The sequence below is a fragment of the Aulonocara sp. 'chitande type north' Nkhata Bay genome, linkage group LG7 (assembly GCF_057382095.1).
Source record: "Aulonocara sp. 'chitande type north' Nkhata Bay isolate Kocher_YH1m ecotype deep benthic linkage group LG7, A_spYH_male_GT1.1, whole genome shotgun sequence".
Classification (NCBI taxonomy): Eukaryota; Metazoa; Chordata; class Actinopteri; order Cichliformes; family Cichlidae; genus Aulonocara; species Aulonocara sp. 'chitande type north' Nkhata Bay.
This window is the reverse complement of record NC_141350.1, coordinates 62,940,287-62,958,774: the sequence shown is the minus strand read 5'-3', so window position 1 is coordinate 62,958,774 and position 18,488 is coordinate 62,940,287. Positions and strand designations below refer to the sequence as shown.

The following is an 18,488-nucleotide window of genomic DNA, read 5'->3' as shown; positions in this document are numbered from 1 at the left end:
GATCATTGTCCTGCTCCAGAACCTAGGTGTGCTTCGGCTCGAGGTCATGAACAGATGAATGGACATTCTGATAAGGATATTTTGGTAGACAGCAGAATTCACAGTTCCATTTACCATAGCAAGTCTTACAGGTCCCGAGGCAGAAAAACAGCCCCAGACATCACACTTTCACCACTATATTTTACTGTTGATATGATGTTCCTATTCTGAAATGCTAGATGTAATGAGACATACACCTTTCAAAAAGTTATACTTTTGTATTATCAGTCCATGGAGGAATTAACCAAAAGTCTTGGAGATCATCAGGATGTTTTCTGGCATTTCCCTCTTGTCTGTCATTTTATGTGTCAGTCAGTTCTAGCCCTGCCTTGTTACCATTTTGGCTTTTTTTCATCACCTGTTTACAAGCAAATAAAGCTGTGATTCTGAGTTTAGTTCTTCTATAACCTTCTATATACCAAAGTATTGTAGATTCCAAGTAAATCTTTTTCTTAGGATTGTCTATGCAATCCTAAGAAAAAGATTTATTTGTAGACAATATGTTGTGTAAACTGACTGAAATAGAAGTCTATGCCAGGGTGCTGGAAAGGAGAATTTGTCCGCTAGTGAACCTCAGATACAGGAGGAACAATGCGGTTTTCGTCCTGGTCGCGGAACACTGGACCAGCTCTTTATCCTCTCAAGGATACTTGAGGGCGCATGGGAGTTTGCCCAACCAGTCTACATGCGTTTTGTGGACTTGGAGAAGGCATTCGACTGTGTCGACTGTGTCCCTGAGGCCATGGTTCTCAGCTGGAAAAGGGTGGAGTGCCCACTCAGGGTCGGGGATGAGTTCCTGCCCCAAGTGGAGGAGTTCAAGTATCTCGGGGTCTTGTTCACAAGTGATGGGAGAAGGGAGCCGGAGATCGACAGATGGATTGGTACTGCGGCCGCAGTGATGCGGACACTGCACCGGTCCGTCATGGTGAAGAGAGAGCTGAGTGTAAAAGTGAAGCTCTCAATTTACCGGTCAATCTATGTCCCTATCCTCACCTATGGCCACGAGATGTGGGTAGTGACCGAAAGAATGAGATTGCGGATACAAGCGGCGGAAATGAGCTTCCTCCGAAGCTCATTTCTGCGCCTATCTCCCTTAGAGATAGGGTGAGAAGTTCAGCCATCCAAGAGGGGCTCAGAGTAGAGCCGCTGCTCCTCCACATCAAAAGGAGCCAGCTGAGGTGGTTCTGACATCTGACAAGGATGCCTCCTGGGTGGGATGATCTGATATCCTCGTGTCCGTGTTGTTCTCACATCATCATAATAAATGTTGTTCCAGGTTCAACATTGCAAGTGACCAATCACATTGTTGTGACGTCCCCCTTTTGTGCCTTTGAAAAATACAGCCATAAAAAAATCTACTTCATTTGCGAGAAGAGAAACCACTTCTGTCCGGCTATCCAGGAACTTGAATTCTTTGAATTTCAGGATACTTTTCTTTAATAAACAGTAAGCATTATACATATTGTCCTTACAGAGGCGGTTTCCCGATTTTTGAAGGCGTTTTTTTTGAGGTCGCGGATGACGTCAGGAGAAGATGATTGGTCACTTGCAATGTTGAACCTGGAACAACATTATTTATGATGACGAGGGAACAACGCCAACACGAGGATATCAGATCGTCCTCCTGGGTGAGGTGTTCCGGACATGTCCCACTGGGAGGAGGCCCCGGGGCACCCCCAGGACACGCTGGAGAGATTATATCTCTCTGCTGGCCTGGGAAAGCCTTGGTGTTCCCCCGGATAAGCTAGAGGAGGTGGCTGGGGAGAGAGGGAGGTCTGGGCTTCTCTGCTTAGGTTGCTGCCCCAGCGACCCGGCTCCGGATAAAGCAGAAGAAGATGGATGGATGTTGTGTAAATTTAATTTAGTATTTAATTTTTCTCATTGTGTATCATGACTTCAGCTGAATCTTATAACTGTGACTGAGCAAGTCAAATATTTAATTCAGTTTAAATTTTAAATTAAAAAACAAAAAAACAATCTCACTTTCAATTTTGAACTAATTACTAAAGATTGTGAATTTAGTAGTTCATACTCCACAGTTTAGTGGTTTAAACAGTCACCTAACAAGCAAAAGTTTCTTGGTTCAGTCCTGCGGGAGACACAAATCCTTCTAGGGTTGCATCAGGATAGGCAGCCAATGTAAAAAATCTGCCAAAACAAACTTCCTGCTGATGTGACTCCTTGTGAATAAGGGAACAGGCAAAAGTAGCTCATTCTACTAAAGATGGTAAGTTTAACTTAGAGTCTTGTAAAATACAGCATGTTTTGACATCCTAAATTTAACCCAGACTTTTAGTCTCGATTTCTGACTTGCAAATGTATATTTTTGAGGCAGTAGTTCAAATTGCACTTTTGACTTCCCTGTGTTACATAAACTTACCTAAACTGATCATGGTTGTAATTTTTTGAAATTTTATATTACTATCTTTTGAATGTGACTCAGTATGACATACAATTACTATGTCTTTGTAGTTCCACTTCCAATTTAGAATTACAAATCTTACTCAAAGTAACTCAGACTTATTTTTGAGCTCTGTGAGTAACTGTTGTATTGTTTTTGCTTATAATATAATTGCTTTTTTAAACTCATGCATACATTTTAATCTGTGTCACCTTTCTTTGTGGAAATGGGTTTCCATCACTCTAGGTACACTTTAACCACCCCTCCCCACTCTACGTCAGAAGCATTACTCTTAATTATACGGCAGGTAGAGAGGGGAAGAGAGGATAAAACAATGACTACAATTACTCTTTAATCTTTTAATACAACATGTTTTTATGTCAATCAGATTAATGGTTCTCTGTGGTTGATGGAGAGCTTTAATGTCCACTTAAAGAGCTAAAATTGTACTCTTGCAGCAGCTGTTTAAAAAATCTTTTATGGAACCAGAAGGATGTGCATTGGACTTACGCGTAGGCCTCAAAGTCTCCATTGTTGACAGCTTCAATAAGCTGCTCTGTGATCTTTATGATTTCCTGTTTGCGAGCTGCAGAGAAGAAACAAAAAGTGTGAGAAAATCTGATTGTATCCCAAGTGACATTTCGGCTTCACTGTGAAGCTACAGTGTACTAATGTTCCAATGTACGGATGCAAAACTCGGCTCATGACACTGAAAAACTGAATGCAAATCAGTTCACACTTACCTATGAGCTTGCTATTCATTGTAAATGTTATCAGTCATCGCTTTCTCATCTGAGGTTACAAGTGAAAACTCCTTCATGCTGCTAAACATAAAAACTACTTCACTACTTAGATCCTCCCCTACATATCCCCCATTTTTTAAAATGCTTCCAACTGCTCTGTAAAGGCGATGAATTGCTCGCTACCATCCATCATATCTCTTGTTTGCATGTGAGGCTGCTTGAGCTCATCAAGCTATTCTTGTCCCAGCTCTTCAGATGAGATTTACTGTGTCCCTTTCCCCTCGCTTCCTCCCTACACTGAGAGGAAGGCTTAGCTTGCTCTAATTGTCCCTCTTCCTCCCTCCCTCCCTCTCTCTCTCTCTCTCTCTCTCTCTCTTTCCCCGCCTCTTTCAGTCTCTCCACCTCTCTGTTTTTAATTTTGCTTTGTGCCTCTGTTTATCAAAAATTCAGCTCTGCACCCCAAAACCCCAGTTTATTGTCTATATCAATACTCATGAAAAATTAGCAACATGCAAATGTTACTGCTGTTTTCAAAAATATATTTATATCTCAGATGAACAACAAAACATAACATACATATATATATATATAGCCATCCATCCATTCGCTTCCGCTTATCCTTTTCAGGGTCGCGGGGGGCGCTGGAGCCTATCCCAGCTGTCATAGGGCGAGAGGCAGGGTACACCCTGGACAGGTCGCCAGTCTGTCGCAGGGCTAACACATAGGGACAGACAACCATTCACTCGCACATTCACACCTAGTGGCAATTTGGATTATCCAATTAACCTATCCCCACAAGCTGCATGTCTTTGGACCGTGGGAGGAAGCCGGAGTACCCGGAGAGAACCCACGCAAACACGGGGAGAACATGCAAACTCCACACAGAAAGACCCCGGCCTGATGGTGGAATTGAACTCAGGACCTTCTTGCTGTGCGGCAACAGTGCTAACCACCGTGCCACCCATATATATATATATATATATATATATATTAGAAAATAAGCCAATTGCAGAAGCAGTAAGTGCAGAATTAAGCACCTTGCTGCTATTTACCTTCTAAATCATAACAATAATAATATTTGTGTACTTATATACATATATATACATATATATACACATATGTATATATACCTATATATACACATATATATATATATACATATATATATACATATATATGTATATATATATGTATATATGTATATATGTATATATGTATATATATGTATACATATATATATATATATATATACATACATATATACATATATATATACATACATATATACATACATACATATATACATATATACATATATACATATATATATATATATACATATATATATATATATACATATATATATATATATATATATATATATATATATATATATATATATATATACAAAAACCGCCGTTGCCGTGTGCACGGTCGGCCCCCAGAACTGTTTGCCCGTTGCCGTTGCCGTGTGCACGGTCGGCCCCCTGAACTGTTTTGGCTCTTGTGTTGTCGACCTTCGGGTCGACCCCCAGACTTTACTGTGGACTCATGAATAGTCTTGTTTTGTGTTGACCTGTTTTTGGTTTGATCTGGACTCTTGTGCTCCTTGTTTTTTGTTTCACAATATAAATATGAGAGGCTACAACTACACAACAAAACACAAATAAAAAAAAGACAAATGACAAATATATATATAGAAACACAAATACCAGGGTGATGAGTTATGTGATTGATACATTGCCTTTTAATGTATCAAAATCCCTTATTGACATATTATTGTATCATGGGTTCCTGTGACTCTAATTGCTAATTTATTCTCCAAGGTAATTGAACTACACTTCTTCAGTCGAAATGATATAAGTGAGGAAATTCCATAATTTTAGATGTTTAAATCTTCCACATAAAATGAATATTTGATACAATAACTACATAGATTTTGTGATGTGCTACACAAAGACGCTGTCTAAGAGTAAAAGGCGGCCTTGTATTGCTATGAGATTTTTAATAAAGTCAGTCTTTGCATGTATGAGGCCTACCTTTCACATCTTCATCCTCAATAGTTGTGTTGCTGCTATCAGATGATTCCTGCAAAGTACAGAAACCTGATTACAAAAAATTCACATAAATAATTAATAAAATTAATAAAAATAAATGTGTTTTTTTACACATCCATAAATGCATGCACACATATTCACAACACGCTCAAATTTCTTCATTAAAATCTACAAAACCTCCACACCACGTATACCAAGTATACAAAGCCAAGCATTTGACTTTGCATCACTCCGACACAATGGACTGAGCTGTCTTAGCATAAATGGACAGAGACACACATTTCTTAGCCATTGTTACACATAGGTTGTACAGTGGTGGTATGGTGGTTACTCTGGTAGCACTCTAGTTGACATATGAAGATTGCTAAGCCAGTGGCAGAACCATTGAGCTCCACTGATCTAAACACAGTAGGGGACCATAAGACAAAGAAACACCTCACAGGACTCAAGCAACTCACACTCTCTCTGTCTCCCACATGCATAAATATACAAAGAGATGCGCACATTTATTAAAGAAACTTCAAAAACCCTGAAAAATACAGTTTAGCCCACATGGCTAGAGAAACAATGTAGGGACGACAATGACAAATGAAAACCAGTATAAGAAAATAATATGTGGACAAAAGGGAGGAGGATGTACCTTGATCCCATCTACTGGATTATGGATAACAGTAGTCTGAGGTTCCTGGAGGAAGAATGGAGAGAAAGAGAGGGGAGAAAACAGAAAGAAGTTGTGGAAACAAGTGAAGGTGTTTCATGATGGCAAAAAAAGGTTGAGAGACATAAGAGAAAGATAAGCACAGCGTAGGATGTGAGTAACACATGGAAAGATGGTAAAAATTCTGAATAGTACGTTAAAGATTGGAAAGAGTTCATGGTAAATGATGACCTTAAATTCCCAATAAATCCACAATTGTGAATGATAACTAAATTCTCTGTCGCATGCATTCTCTCCCTCATCAAAGTGATCACTTTAATCCCATTCATTTCATTATAATTTAAATAAATGCAGTTATTAATCTTGTATACAATAACTTTCAATGTATGGTAGTGTACTACATGTATGTGATTCTGCCACACATATACAGTAAGTGGTGTAGAAAATTTTAAAAGACTAAGTCAGGTTAACTTCATCATGGAAAGACCAAAACAATGCATCCCAAAGAATTTTATCTACCAAAGCTGTTTATAACTTATTGTTAGGTGCATTTATTGTCAAAAAGTAATTTTTGTAATTTAAGTTTACTGGTTAGTTCTGAGGTCATTCTTATTACATTAATGAGTTTGTTTACGATCAGTTTAGTTTCTTTTCTATTGGGTTCCCCTTGTGTCTTTGTCCTGTGTTCCTCTGTTTGTGTGTCCTTGTGTCTCGTCTCTCCTTCCTGTTTACATGTTTCCCTTGCTCTGTCATGTGTATCCATGTATGTTTTTCTTCAGCCCCTCATGTCTCACTCCCTCTCTCAAGTGTCCCTTCTAGCTCACTTGCTCGTGTTGTCACAGTGTACGTCTGGCTATGTTTCCTTTTTTATTTTGATAGTCCCGTGTTCCAGTGTGTTTTAGTTTCTCTTGTTTCCTGTTTTACTTTGAAGGTCTATGCCTTATGTGCAGTGAATCTAGTTTTAGTTCCCTCTGTCTCGTTAGCCCTAATCTCTCCCAGCTGTGTCTCCCTCCTGTTTCCCATTCCCTGATTACGCCTCTGTGTATATAAGCCCTGTGTTTTCCTTTGTTCCCTGTTGCATTGTACCCTCAGATTTTGCCTGTGTGTTCCAGTTAGTGCTTTCATGGTTTGGTTTTTGTTCTTTGCCAGCAATAAATCTGTGGTTTCGAGTTGCAATTTTGTCTCCACGAGTCCTGCATTTGGGTCCTCATCCCTGCCTGCTCGCACACACAGCCTTAACAAGTTGACATAGGTACCATAAATGTCAACTTTTGTTTCAAATTGATGCAAATTTTAATCAGTTTTCTTCAGTTTTTGGTTGAAAAGTGCAACGTTTCACAGCCTCCTGGCTGTAAGCCTTTTAAAGTGGTTTTGATTGGAAGTGAGACCAGGTGCATTCTCCTAGTGTTTTTAGATTTTTAAACAATTACAGAGATGTGGACCATGCATTGGTTCCCCAGCGAGACTCTCAGTTCTACTGTCCTGGGGACATTAAAGTAGAACTGATGGAATGCAGAAACTTCTTGAGCTGTGACTGCAAGCATAAAAACAAAAATCTTCACTTGCCACCGGCTATATTTTCATCAACCATAGATGACTGCTTAACAGCAAATGCTCTGAAAATGGTCCAAATACATAGAAGCATATCATCTTGAAAGGATGATTTGCCAAATTTATGCCTGGAAAAGTTTTTGACTTGTATAGACCCATCCCAGAGGTTTGCAAATCAAGAAACAACCCAATACAAAGCTTCTTGATGTGTGGCTACAACCACAGCAACAAGGTTATTTTATTATGCATTAACCAGCCAGTTAAAAAAGAAAATAAAAACCCTAAATGGATCCATTAGTAGTTCTCAAGCGAGCACCCCAGTGGGTAGTGACTCTCACTGTTTCTTTTTGTGCCTTTTGGGTTATGTATGCTTGTATCTGGATCCTCCTAGAATCATGTTTTTACAGCAGCACATGCATGGACACCTTTACAAAGAATGAACACAAAGAATAATTCCAATAAGTACAACCTGTGTCAGTATTTGTTTTATTTTAAGGGGTTTGTTACTGGGATTGGACCTAACTGTACTCTCTTGGCAAGAAAGGGAAATGAGTTAAAAAGCAAAATTATTGAGCTGTTACTTTAAAAGTGATTGAAAACTTAGAATAACACACAAAATCATAGCAACAACCCATAGAGCTTTTCTTTCTTCTTTTTTTTTTTACCAAAACCATACACGTCTCCCCCTTTCTCAGTCTCTCTTTGACTGTCTCTCTCTCTCTCTCTCTCTCTCTCTCTCGCGCGCGCACACACACACACACACACACACACACACACACACACACACACACACACACACACACACACACACACACACACACACACACACAGCTAGAAATGTTTTGGACAGACAGAAACACATAGAGCTGCATACCAGTGCAGCAGAGGGGATGTTGCCTTTGGGACTGGTGACTATGCTGTTTCTCGTGCTGTTTGTTTGAGGCTGTGCAGGAAACAAAAAGTATTATATTAGTACTCAGTGACCATTCTGAGATGTGACTTTTGCTGGTAGTGAAGTGGGTGGTAACTGTGTAAAAGTATACAGTTAATAATAGCAGATGGCAGCAAAATTCTCCTAAGACAAAAGTAGTATCTAGAATCAAGAGTGTAGTCGTTCAACTATGGATCGAAAACAGTTTCCACAGTTTTTGTTTTTGCTACATTATTAATCAGGTAAAAAAGTTTTCAACAATCTTTCATGCTGACTCATTTCTCTATGCAGGAAAATCCAAACACCAATCACAGCATTTTTCTTTTTCATTACTGCCCACTGGCTGTGGATGTAATCTGGCAAATGGTAAATTAAATAAATAACAGCTGATCAACTCCACAATATCTGTCAAACATGAAAAACAAGCATCTATTTTGACTCACTGCATTAGTATCTCTAATGTGTCTTCCTGACATTCAAATAGAGAAAATGAGGTCAAAACGTAACAGAGATGCAAAACTTATGAAACAAAACAAACACAGAAAACACAGCCAGCCACTAGTAACATGTTAAATGTACAGCAAAAAGACTCACAGGCATAACTTTTCTATTTCAATTACATCAGAAGAAACATGCAAAACCAGGAATTATTCACAGACTTCATGCTTGAATCACTGGAATTCTATATTTTCTGTTCATATTTTTCCACGGTACTGTTACTTGTAATTGATGTTGTGTTAGGCAAAAGGACAAGAAAAAAAGTCCATATGGAAATTCAGTGTGCTCAGGGGCTGAAGCTGATCTCACCCACTTTACCACTGTTGCCAAATACTAACAGCAACGTTTCGTAAAAATGCTAAAAATACTCTCAGCTATCAACTTGTGGAGTCAATGCTTTGCATACTATGCTGTTTAAAAAAAAGCCTAGTTGGTTGCAACATCCATGGTGCTTTTCTAGTTGATGGGGAAAATGGGGAAATCTGAAAAGCTTATATTCACATTTCTATCACTGAAAAAAGGGTGAACTTTGTTAAACACAACATAGTTATCTTTCAACAAATTTGTAATGTACTTATGAGAAAAGCATTAAGAGTGTTCTTGAATGCTATTATATTTTCTCACATTAACTATTGCATATCCTCGTATCCCAAGAGAGGGTTACAACACTAAAACAAATTAAGCACCTTTATAATCAAGTTTTTAGGAAACCAAGGTCTTTTCATTATTGTAATTCAGGTGTGCGACTCATTTTTAGAACTGCTCACATTATTGAACCCCCACCTCTAGAATACTTAAGCAGAACACATGACCAAAGCTTTGAGATCAACTCGAGGTTACTTTAAGGTTCATAAAGGAACTCTCCTTTCTCCCAATCTGCCTTTTTATTTAAAGCTCTAATGCCTCCAGAGGGACTCCTTTGTTCCCAGCCTCCTGAAGGCCTCTGCCTCTTTCATTACCAGCCCCTTGTAAAACCACCTTGAAGGTCTCTGTTTCTTTTGTCACCAGCCTGTTGAGGGTCACTGATGCTGGCTTCCAGCCACACTACCGGAGCATAGCCTTCTAGTCAGTCTCCACAACTGCTTCATCTCTGCCACTGGTCTCCAGGCTGGGTCTCAACCTCAGCATTGAACTTTGCTGGAAACTTATACACATAGACCAGTACCTACTCTTTGACTTGTACCACCCTCTGCAACAAAAGCTTGGAGTAATCAGTATCCTGTAACACCGGGCAGAAAACATTGCCTTTAAGCCAAAAGGGAAAGAAAAAGAACACATACATTAAGAAAGCTCTTAAAACATCCAACTTATCCCAACTGAGCTTTCAGTTTGAGTTTACAAATCAGCACAGATGCACAAAAAAGAAGGTCACAACACCAACTAGGAAGAAACAAAATGACAAACAGAACAAACAACATAGTATATGCTGTGCAGTGCAGTGAAGAGTGCTCAGACCGCTAGACTGGAGAAACCAAACAGCCACTCCATAAAAGCATGGCACAACACAGAAGAGCCACCTGGACAGGACAAGGCTCAGAATAATAACACATTTGCACTTAAAGTGCATGCAGTGCATTTAACTTAAACCTGAATAGATTGCTTACACAAACTTATATACAGGTAAATGGATTGGTTCTTATGGAGCACCTTTCTACTCTACTTGAGCACTGAAAGGGCTTTGTACAAAATTCCTCATTTATCATTCAATGGCTCATGGCTCACCAACCGGCTATAATAATAGTAGATATTAAGCAGAAAAAGGACACAGTGATAGACGTCGCTATACCAAGTGATAGCAACATCAGGCAGAAGGAACACTTAAAATACATTAATTTAAAGATATTGTAATTGTCGGGATGTCTTTTGCCCAGCAACTCACAAAATTGCTTGTTGTGAAGTTTACTGTTTATTTCTTTCCAAAGTTATAAGAAACAATTACCAAAAATAATACTGAACAGTACATGCAACCTTAAAATACTGTAAATATCTTGTCATTAGGGTTAGTTACGACACTTACGTGTGAAGCTTTAAAAAAAGCATATTTACAAAAAAAAGCTGGAAACAAAGAGGAGATGTGGAAGTTATAATGAGAGATAGTGCCTGTGCCAATGCCAGAATGCTAAAATAGCTCCATGGTTGTTTATGTACATTTTACATCAAGCAAAGGACAAGCTGTGGTTGTGTAATGATAGATTAATCATCTGGTGGGAAATAATCTGAGATTACCAATCTAAACCCCTAAGAAGGGAGAGGAGGGGTTGTGCGGAGGATGAAAAAGGGAAGAGAAGCTGAAGGAAAATGAAGAAATGTAGGATATGAAGAGTGACATAAGGAAACAGGTCAGGAGGAATGGAAGAAGAAGGGCTTCTGTCTGATGCTTCGTTGTCGGTGGCAACACTTTCCTATTTGTTAGTGATCTATTAAATTGCAGTGATTTTTTTCCAATCAGAACCACTGTACGATTCAAGTGTTTTAGGCACTTGTGACAGATCTTTAAAATACATTGTGCATGAAGAAAATCATTATGTTTTGCTACACATAAATACAGAATTGCTCTGCCACATTGGACAGGGGAAGCTTCCCATCCAAGCACATGCAAGTCAGTTGACACAGAGATCTATCGAAATCAAAAACATAACTGCTAAATGTTGTACTTATTTTTAAATGTATTCATTTGTTACAAATTCAAGACATATATTCCAGTTATCAGACACTTAAATAAAAAATGTGGATTTTGATACCAAATTTTTATGATGTTGTGTGAAATTTAAAAACTGACAAAGTTACTCCATCATCTAAGCAAGTTTTCTTTCTGTGTGATAGAGATACATCTCACAAGAAAGCACATTATACATGTTTCTCTAAGTCATCGGGCGATCGTGGCTCAAGAGTTGGGAGTTCGCCTTGTAATCGGAAGGTTGCCGGTTCGAGCCCCGGCTTGGATAGTCTCGGTCGTTGTGTCCTTGGGCAAGACACTTCACCCGTTGTCTACTGGTGGTGGTCAGAGGGCCCGGTGGCACCAGTGTCCTGTCAGTGCGTCCCAGGGTGGCTGTGGCTACAATGTAGCTTGCCATCACCAGTGTATGAATGGGTGCATGACTGGATGTGTAAAGCGCTTTGGGGTCCTTAGGGACTAGTAAAGCGCTATACAAATACAGACCATTTACCATTATCATTCAAAGGCATAGCTGATTCCTAGGTGACCCAGAGTTTGAGTTTTTTTGTCTGGACTTGTACTTTTTGTAAGGAGGAGATAATATCTGCTGATATTTTATATCGACAAAGCATTTAATTTAACAAGACATTATCCTCTGTTATTTTGGTACAAACAAACAAAGAAAAATAAATAAATAAATAAATAAAGTTAAACTATGAGCTGTGTGAGACACATTATAGGGTAATTACACTACAAATTTCACCCTACTTAAATAAAATCAGATCTATTTGGTTGAATAACTGAGTGTATCCAGCATTTATCAAAAGTATGAGGAGGTACAGGAGGAGGAGCTGTCATGGATGACCAAGCCGCTGCATGGAAAGTACCATCGACAAATAAAAGAAGTAGATGATATCAAGACATCCTACCAGTGACTAGAAAAGGCCAGTTTAAAGGAGTTTGAGTTTGTCTTGGTTTGGTCTTGTTCATTCTTTAGGGAATTATGCAATTCTTGTATTCAGTTTGCGTGCCCTGGTACTAGTCCTTAGTTCATTGAATTTTGTTCCCTTGCGTGCTCTGTTTGCCTTAGTTTATGTGTCCTCTGTGTGTCCTCCCCAGCACCCCCTGTGTGTAGTCAGTTGTATCTGGTTGCAAATGTAAAGTTTTTGTCTCTGTCTTGCCTCCATGTTTCTCTTGCCCTCTCTCTCTGTCCCGCACTCTAGCTCTCTCACTCATTCTCTGTATTTAGTCAGTTTGATCTCAGTGTTTGTTTTCTCTGTCTTCCTGTGTCTGGTCCATCTGTTTTCTGTTTTATCCTGACAGTCAGTTGTCCTGTGCACATCGTTGCATGCCTCACATGCTGATATGACACTCTGATCATGGCAGTACAGCAACAGGCCCTAAGCACCAGATGCACAACCAGGTCGCTGGGACAGTGTACAGGAACATCTGTGCCACATACAGACTAGCAGTCTGCCCGTCGTAATGAGAGACACCACCAAAGGTGGAAACAACAGCACTGAGATCTTGTGGGACTTTGGGTTCCAGACAGAAAAGCACCTGTTTGCCAACCAACAACACATAGTGGTAGCTGACAAGGAACAAAAGACAGCAACATGAGGAAGAAGGAGTATCCGAAAACAGAGGAATATCAGGGGCTGAAGGAACAGCTGGAGCAGACGTGGAAAGTAAACTACAAAGTGGTCCCAGTGGTAATATGAACACTAGGAACTGCAACCCCAAAACTGGAAGAATGGCTCCAGCAGATTCCAGGAACAACATCAGAGGTCGCTGTGCAGAAGTGTGACCTAAACTGACCACTCACAGTTTACTACAAGCCTCATTTACCCATTCACACACACACAATGGATACTGGGGGCAAAGTGGAGTTCTTGCCAGGTGCACTTCAACATTAACAGTGGTGGAGCTGCATAGTGAACCACCAACCGTATGACTGCGAATAACCCAACCTACCTGCTGAGCCACAGCTGTGTTTAAGTGCATTACATGTGACTGTGTCTATATTCTGAGTGCTTCATGCATTCAAAATGAATGGTGCCTTCACAGATATCCACTTTATCTATGTCATGTGTATTAATGCACTCCTATACATTAGAGATACTGGCTTTTAAACTTAAAACAAGCTGGATCATCCCTCTGCTCTAGCACAGTGGATGTGCTAACCATAATTTTCTTAAAGAATTTTACATTTTGACTGTTGGCACATTAAAATTTTAACTTGCTTTATCAGCAATGAACTATATTTACTGACAACGGTTTTCAGATTTCCACATACTTTCCAATAGCCAAAAGTGCATTCTTAATGCAGGGTCATTTAAGGTTGTGAATATCACAGCCATTTTATACTGGGTTTTCAGCCTTGTTCCTTGCATTTGCTTTTGAATAGTAATAATACAGTCACCAAATTCTTTGTGAGAAACCTGTTCTTAAATGGTTGAACCCCTCATCATCATTATGATCATTCTGAAGGTCTGACACTCAGTAGGGTGTTTGTGTTTTTACGTTTAATCATTATATTGGCCCATTGTCAGTTAAACTAAAAAAGTTGTTGGATGTTCCACCAATTCCATCTTTTTTAATATGTTTCCTGACATGTTTTTTGGAATCCAATTTAAAACAACTTTGGATACCTTCCCAAACATGTCTTCCCCTGTTTTAATATTTCTAATTAAATTAAAAGGATAATGTGAAAGGATAATAGAAAAGCCTAGGAAAGAAAACAATATAGCCATCACAGACACCCAAAAACAATATCTTCCAAAAAATTAAAGTGAACGCAATCGTGCTTTAAAAAGATCACCCCGAATAGTTTGCATCTGCCTTTGACCAAAACATTTACGGATTAATAAAAGTAGTAGAAGTATGGAAGGACAGCCATGAATATAAAGAGGAAATGCTGCAGATGAAAATGAAGAGGATGACCTAGCTTACCTTGACATCAGCCTTCTTGTTGAGGAGACTCTTGGCTGCTGCAGAGAGGCAGAACGACACACCCTCAGATGGTAGAGTACACATTATTTACCTTCAGATGACGACTTTGTAATCTGCTCACACAAATGCAGATCCACATCCGCGGTCATTCATGCATGCATGCAGGCACTGGCTTAAAAGAAAAAAAAAATCACCTGCTTGTCAAAGTGCACAAATAAATGTGAAGAGTTACAATGCCTATCCTCCCATCCACTACCACTAGGAGGAGGGGGGAAAGGAATTTACCCCTCCCTCTGAAAAAATGGAAAATTCTTTCCCTGCGTCTTAAAAAGCAAATGAATAAAATGTGCAAAAACTCACACATATATTAAAAAGAATTCTCCATCCTGCTAGCACTTCCTGACCCTGATCCATTGCCCAAAGCATTAGATAAGCAGAGGGCATCAAACACGAGGGAGGGGGGAGAAGTCAAACTAATTCTCTGTATAATCCAAATACACTCTCTCGCACCGTTGCACGCACAGGCATAGATAGAAGGGGGATTAGGAGCGAAAGCATGAGGGAAGAGGAACAGAGATGCAGGTATATGATAATGGGTTTGTTAATCTGAAGAGTAGGCTGGATTAATTCACAGAGTTCACTGATGGGCAGGAATTAGTCTGGGATGATGTGGAAAAAATAAAGTATGTGTTTTGCTGCTTAAATGCTGATAAAAAAAGGAAGAAACAGCTTAAAAACACTCCAGTTCTGCTGACATTAATCTTTTATCATGTTGGAGCTCTGAGTGGATGTGTGATCCCCAACCTAAAAGCAGCACTGAACAGTTACTGCACTCCACATTTAAAATGTGATAACTAAACTCCCACTTATACACCACAGTGCATGCTATTTGTCTGTACAAGGAAAGAAAAGTCTGTAATACTCTTCCCTTCAGATGAGAAATGAGATTGCTTACCTTGGCAAAAAGTTAAAGAAGCAATAAGGGTGAGGAAGAGGAGAGAAAGATTTAGGAAGAGAGATTAAAACAAGCTGAGGGATAGAGCTAAAGGAGTGTGTGATGTTGTGACCCTGGGAGATTTCCGTTTAATCACATCTGCTCCTGCCTCAATGAGGGGAAAGGATGTAAAGTTTTAAAAGCTGCAGGGAGAAAATGCTAAAAGATGTGCTTGCGAGATGTGTTTACCTTGTTCCACGATGCCAGCTGTGGTTCCTGCTACAGCGCTGACAGCAGCAGGGGCCGTAGTCTGACGGCCCACTGAAAAATACAGAGTATCATTAACAGTACCAGACAAAACTTTACAGTTTTTTCTGATTGCTTAAGCACATTTTTTGTAACTATTGGCTAATTTTGCAAAACTCTTCACACAAATAAGAAAACCTGTCACCCAATCATCAAAACATTGTAGTTCTCTTGCAAAAGCAAACACAGCTAGATTAACTCTTCACACCTTCGTAAAAATGGTGTTTCCGTATCAAACAGTACACACAAGCCATCATCTACTAAGCACACAATGCGCCAACTGCACACTGATGGTATGAATATAAAACACATCTGGCTTTTGCTTTCTCTGTGCACAAGGTAGGCTATGTCAGTTTGAGCTCATACTTCTGTCATAGATCCATAAGCATAGAGGGATCCAAACTTCAAGTACTGGTGTTTATTCAAACACATCAAAACAAACACAAGTGTTTATTTCCAAGTATAAGATTATTTGCAATCGCCATAATGACTATATGGGTTACTTGGTCTGCAGTGAACATGCTTCCTCTGCCCCCAGCATCTGGTCATCTAGCAATTCTGTAAAGTAACAATTTCAGTATTTTTACATCAATGGTATTGGTGTGTTTCTCATTGGCATATGGCAGTGCTACAAATCTTTGTGCGAAGTGACTGTACTAACCGATTCTCATTTCAAGATGTCCTTATGGTACTTGCTACAGTGTAGCGGCTCGAGTTAGGCTGGATCCGTTGGCCAGCTACCCTCAGGGTCATTCCACGGTTGATTACATGGTCCACTATTGTAGCTCTGATGTCATCAGCAATTCTATTTCTTACTCTTCCTACCCTTCCTCTCCCCCCTCCTCATCTTCCTCTCCCCCCTCCTCATCTTCCTCTTGCTCCTCCTTGTCGTCCTCTTCATCCTACTTCTTCACCTCCACGTCCTCTTCCTCGGCCTCCTCTACTTCTCACTCTTTCTGCTCCCTCCATTGTACTCCGCACACACAGCTTACCTGTATTATAGTGCTTAGGCTGATTGCAAAGTGAACTAATTATCTAAAAAAGTTTTCACATGTGAAAGTGTGCCAGACAGTTGGCAAATTAGTGTTAATGATAGCCATACATGTGTATACTTTTGCTAGGAGTGTGTTGGAAATTTGGTAATTGAGTGTTGTGCAGTGAATTGTGCCTACAGTTTTGCAAAGTGTGTGTTACAAAATTGCAAACTGAGTGCAAAGCAGTTTTTGTGCTTTTAGTTTTGCAAACTCAGTGAGTGGTTTTGCTATAAGTCTGAATAGTTTTAGAGATTGTGCTACAGGAATCACAGTTAGGGTTTAAGCATTCAGAAAAAACTGTAATACTACTATGTGAATGGATCAAAACTAAAAAATAACACGTATGGGTTTGTGTAGAAAGAAAGCATAACCAAAACGACTTTATATATGGGTGATATTGTATTTTAATGCCAAATCTGTTTCAAGAACAGCTTTGAATATTCTTCAGTCTTCAACTAGCTTCATGAGATCATCCCCTGAGTTTAAGCAACAACCTTGAAGAAATTCCCAATTGCTGATCACTTGTTGGCTGTTTTTCCTTCAATCTGTGCTCTAATTTATCATAATCTCACTTGACTGTCGGTCAGGTATTGTGGAAGTCAGATCATCTGATACAGCCCTCCATTATCCTTGTTAATGTTCACACAGCTCCCACGGGGCGTCTTGGTGTGACTTTACTCATGGTGCTCATGGTGCTACTGAAAAAAATGATGTTCGTTCTATCCATAAACAAGAGGGGATGTTGTGTTACTGCAGGATGTTATGGTACTTATGCCAGCCACGAATCTGTCTACAGACTGGAGAAATTGCATTGCTTCATATGGCCACTTGAGGCTGACTTCAAAAGTGAGCCAATCCCCACAGACTTCCATGTTATAATGTCCAACTTTACAAGATAAATGAACATATTTGCAGGCTATTATAAAAATAATTATGTCTCCCCATTTCATAAGAACTGTATGTAAACAGCTTATTCTACTAGTGATTCTTGTTTTGAGTATCTGGTGCCCCAGGAAAGGACTTTGGAAATGTCAACAGGAAGCACCAGAAGATAACTGTTGCCCAACCATTGTGAACTTAGGAACCGGAATTCAAATTTTTGGCTCTTTTTTTTTCTACTCATTTTTGTCATGTTGGATTATAGTCTCAAATGAGCTGGAGGCCTTTGTACTGAGTCACAGCTTCCCCATTTGAACTTTACTGGGCACAGGATAGAGCGGATCTCTTTCCTGATCAGTGCATACCCCTTCTCCTTACTCTCATTCCTCTCAACACTTGTACAAGAAATCAGCATTAGCATAGAATAGGTTAGTTAAATTAGGATAAAAGTCTGGTGAATTCATCAAGTGACTGTTACTATTTGATTAAACTTTTGCCAGTTCTTTTCCTGGCCACTAAAGAATAACCTGGTTAAATTTGCCATGTGCATGGACCATAGTGAAGAGCTGCTGTTAACAGGCAGAATCTCATAATTGACCTGCAGGGCTACTCAAAGTATTTCATCAGTAGATAGCAGGATCGACATCCAGAGGTTATCAGTTAGAACCAGGTGAATTTTCTCAACTCCGGCTCGGTAGTCTGGCATTACATGTTGGTCAATATCCTTTGGAATCAGAAGCTTTGATCCTTTAAATGAAGAGCCAGTCCACAACACTATAGGGATAACTGGTACAAATATAACTCAAAGAGTCTACAAACCCATATGATGTTGTCATGCCAGATGAACCA

General features: G+C 39.5%; 1 protein-coding gene across 7 annotated transcripts in view; it reads right to left on the bottom strand.

Annotated features, from left to right (window-relative positions):
• camk2b2 (calcium/calmodulin-dependent protein kinase (CaM kinase) II beta 2) overlaps nucleotides 1–18,488 on the bottom strand; it is a 63,619-nt gene that overhangs the window by 6,883 nt on the left and 38,248 nt on the right. The window contains exons 13-18 of one of the 7 annotated variants that reach the window (XM_086301869.1): nucleotides 15,670–15,741; nucleotides 14,487–14,524; nucleotides 8,324–8,392; nucleotides 5,881–5,925; nucleotides 5,223–5,271; nucleotides 2,951–3,026 (exon numbers count right to left, since the gene is read on the bottom strand). In XM_086301869.1, coding sequence (XP_086157995.1) covers nucleotides 2,951–3,026; nucleotides 5,223–5,271; nucleotides 5,881–5,925; nucleotides 8,324–8,392; nucleotides 14,487–14,524; nucleotides 15,670–15,741 — 349 coding nt within the window. The remainder of the gene's footprint in view (nucleotides 1–2,950; nucleotides 3,027–5,222; nucleotides 5,272–5,880; nucleotides 5,926–8,323; nucleotides 8,393–14,486; nucleotides 14,525–15,669; nucleotides 15,742–18,488) is intronic. The other 6 variants (XM_086301870.1, XM_086301871.1, XM_086301873.1 and 3 more) reach the window with 6 other exon arrangements.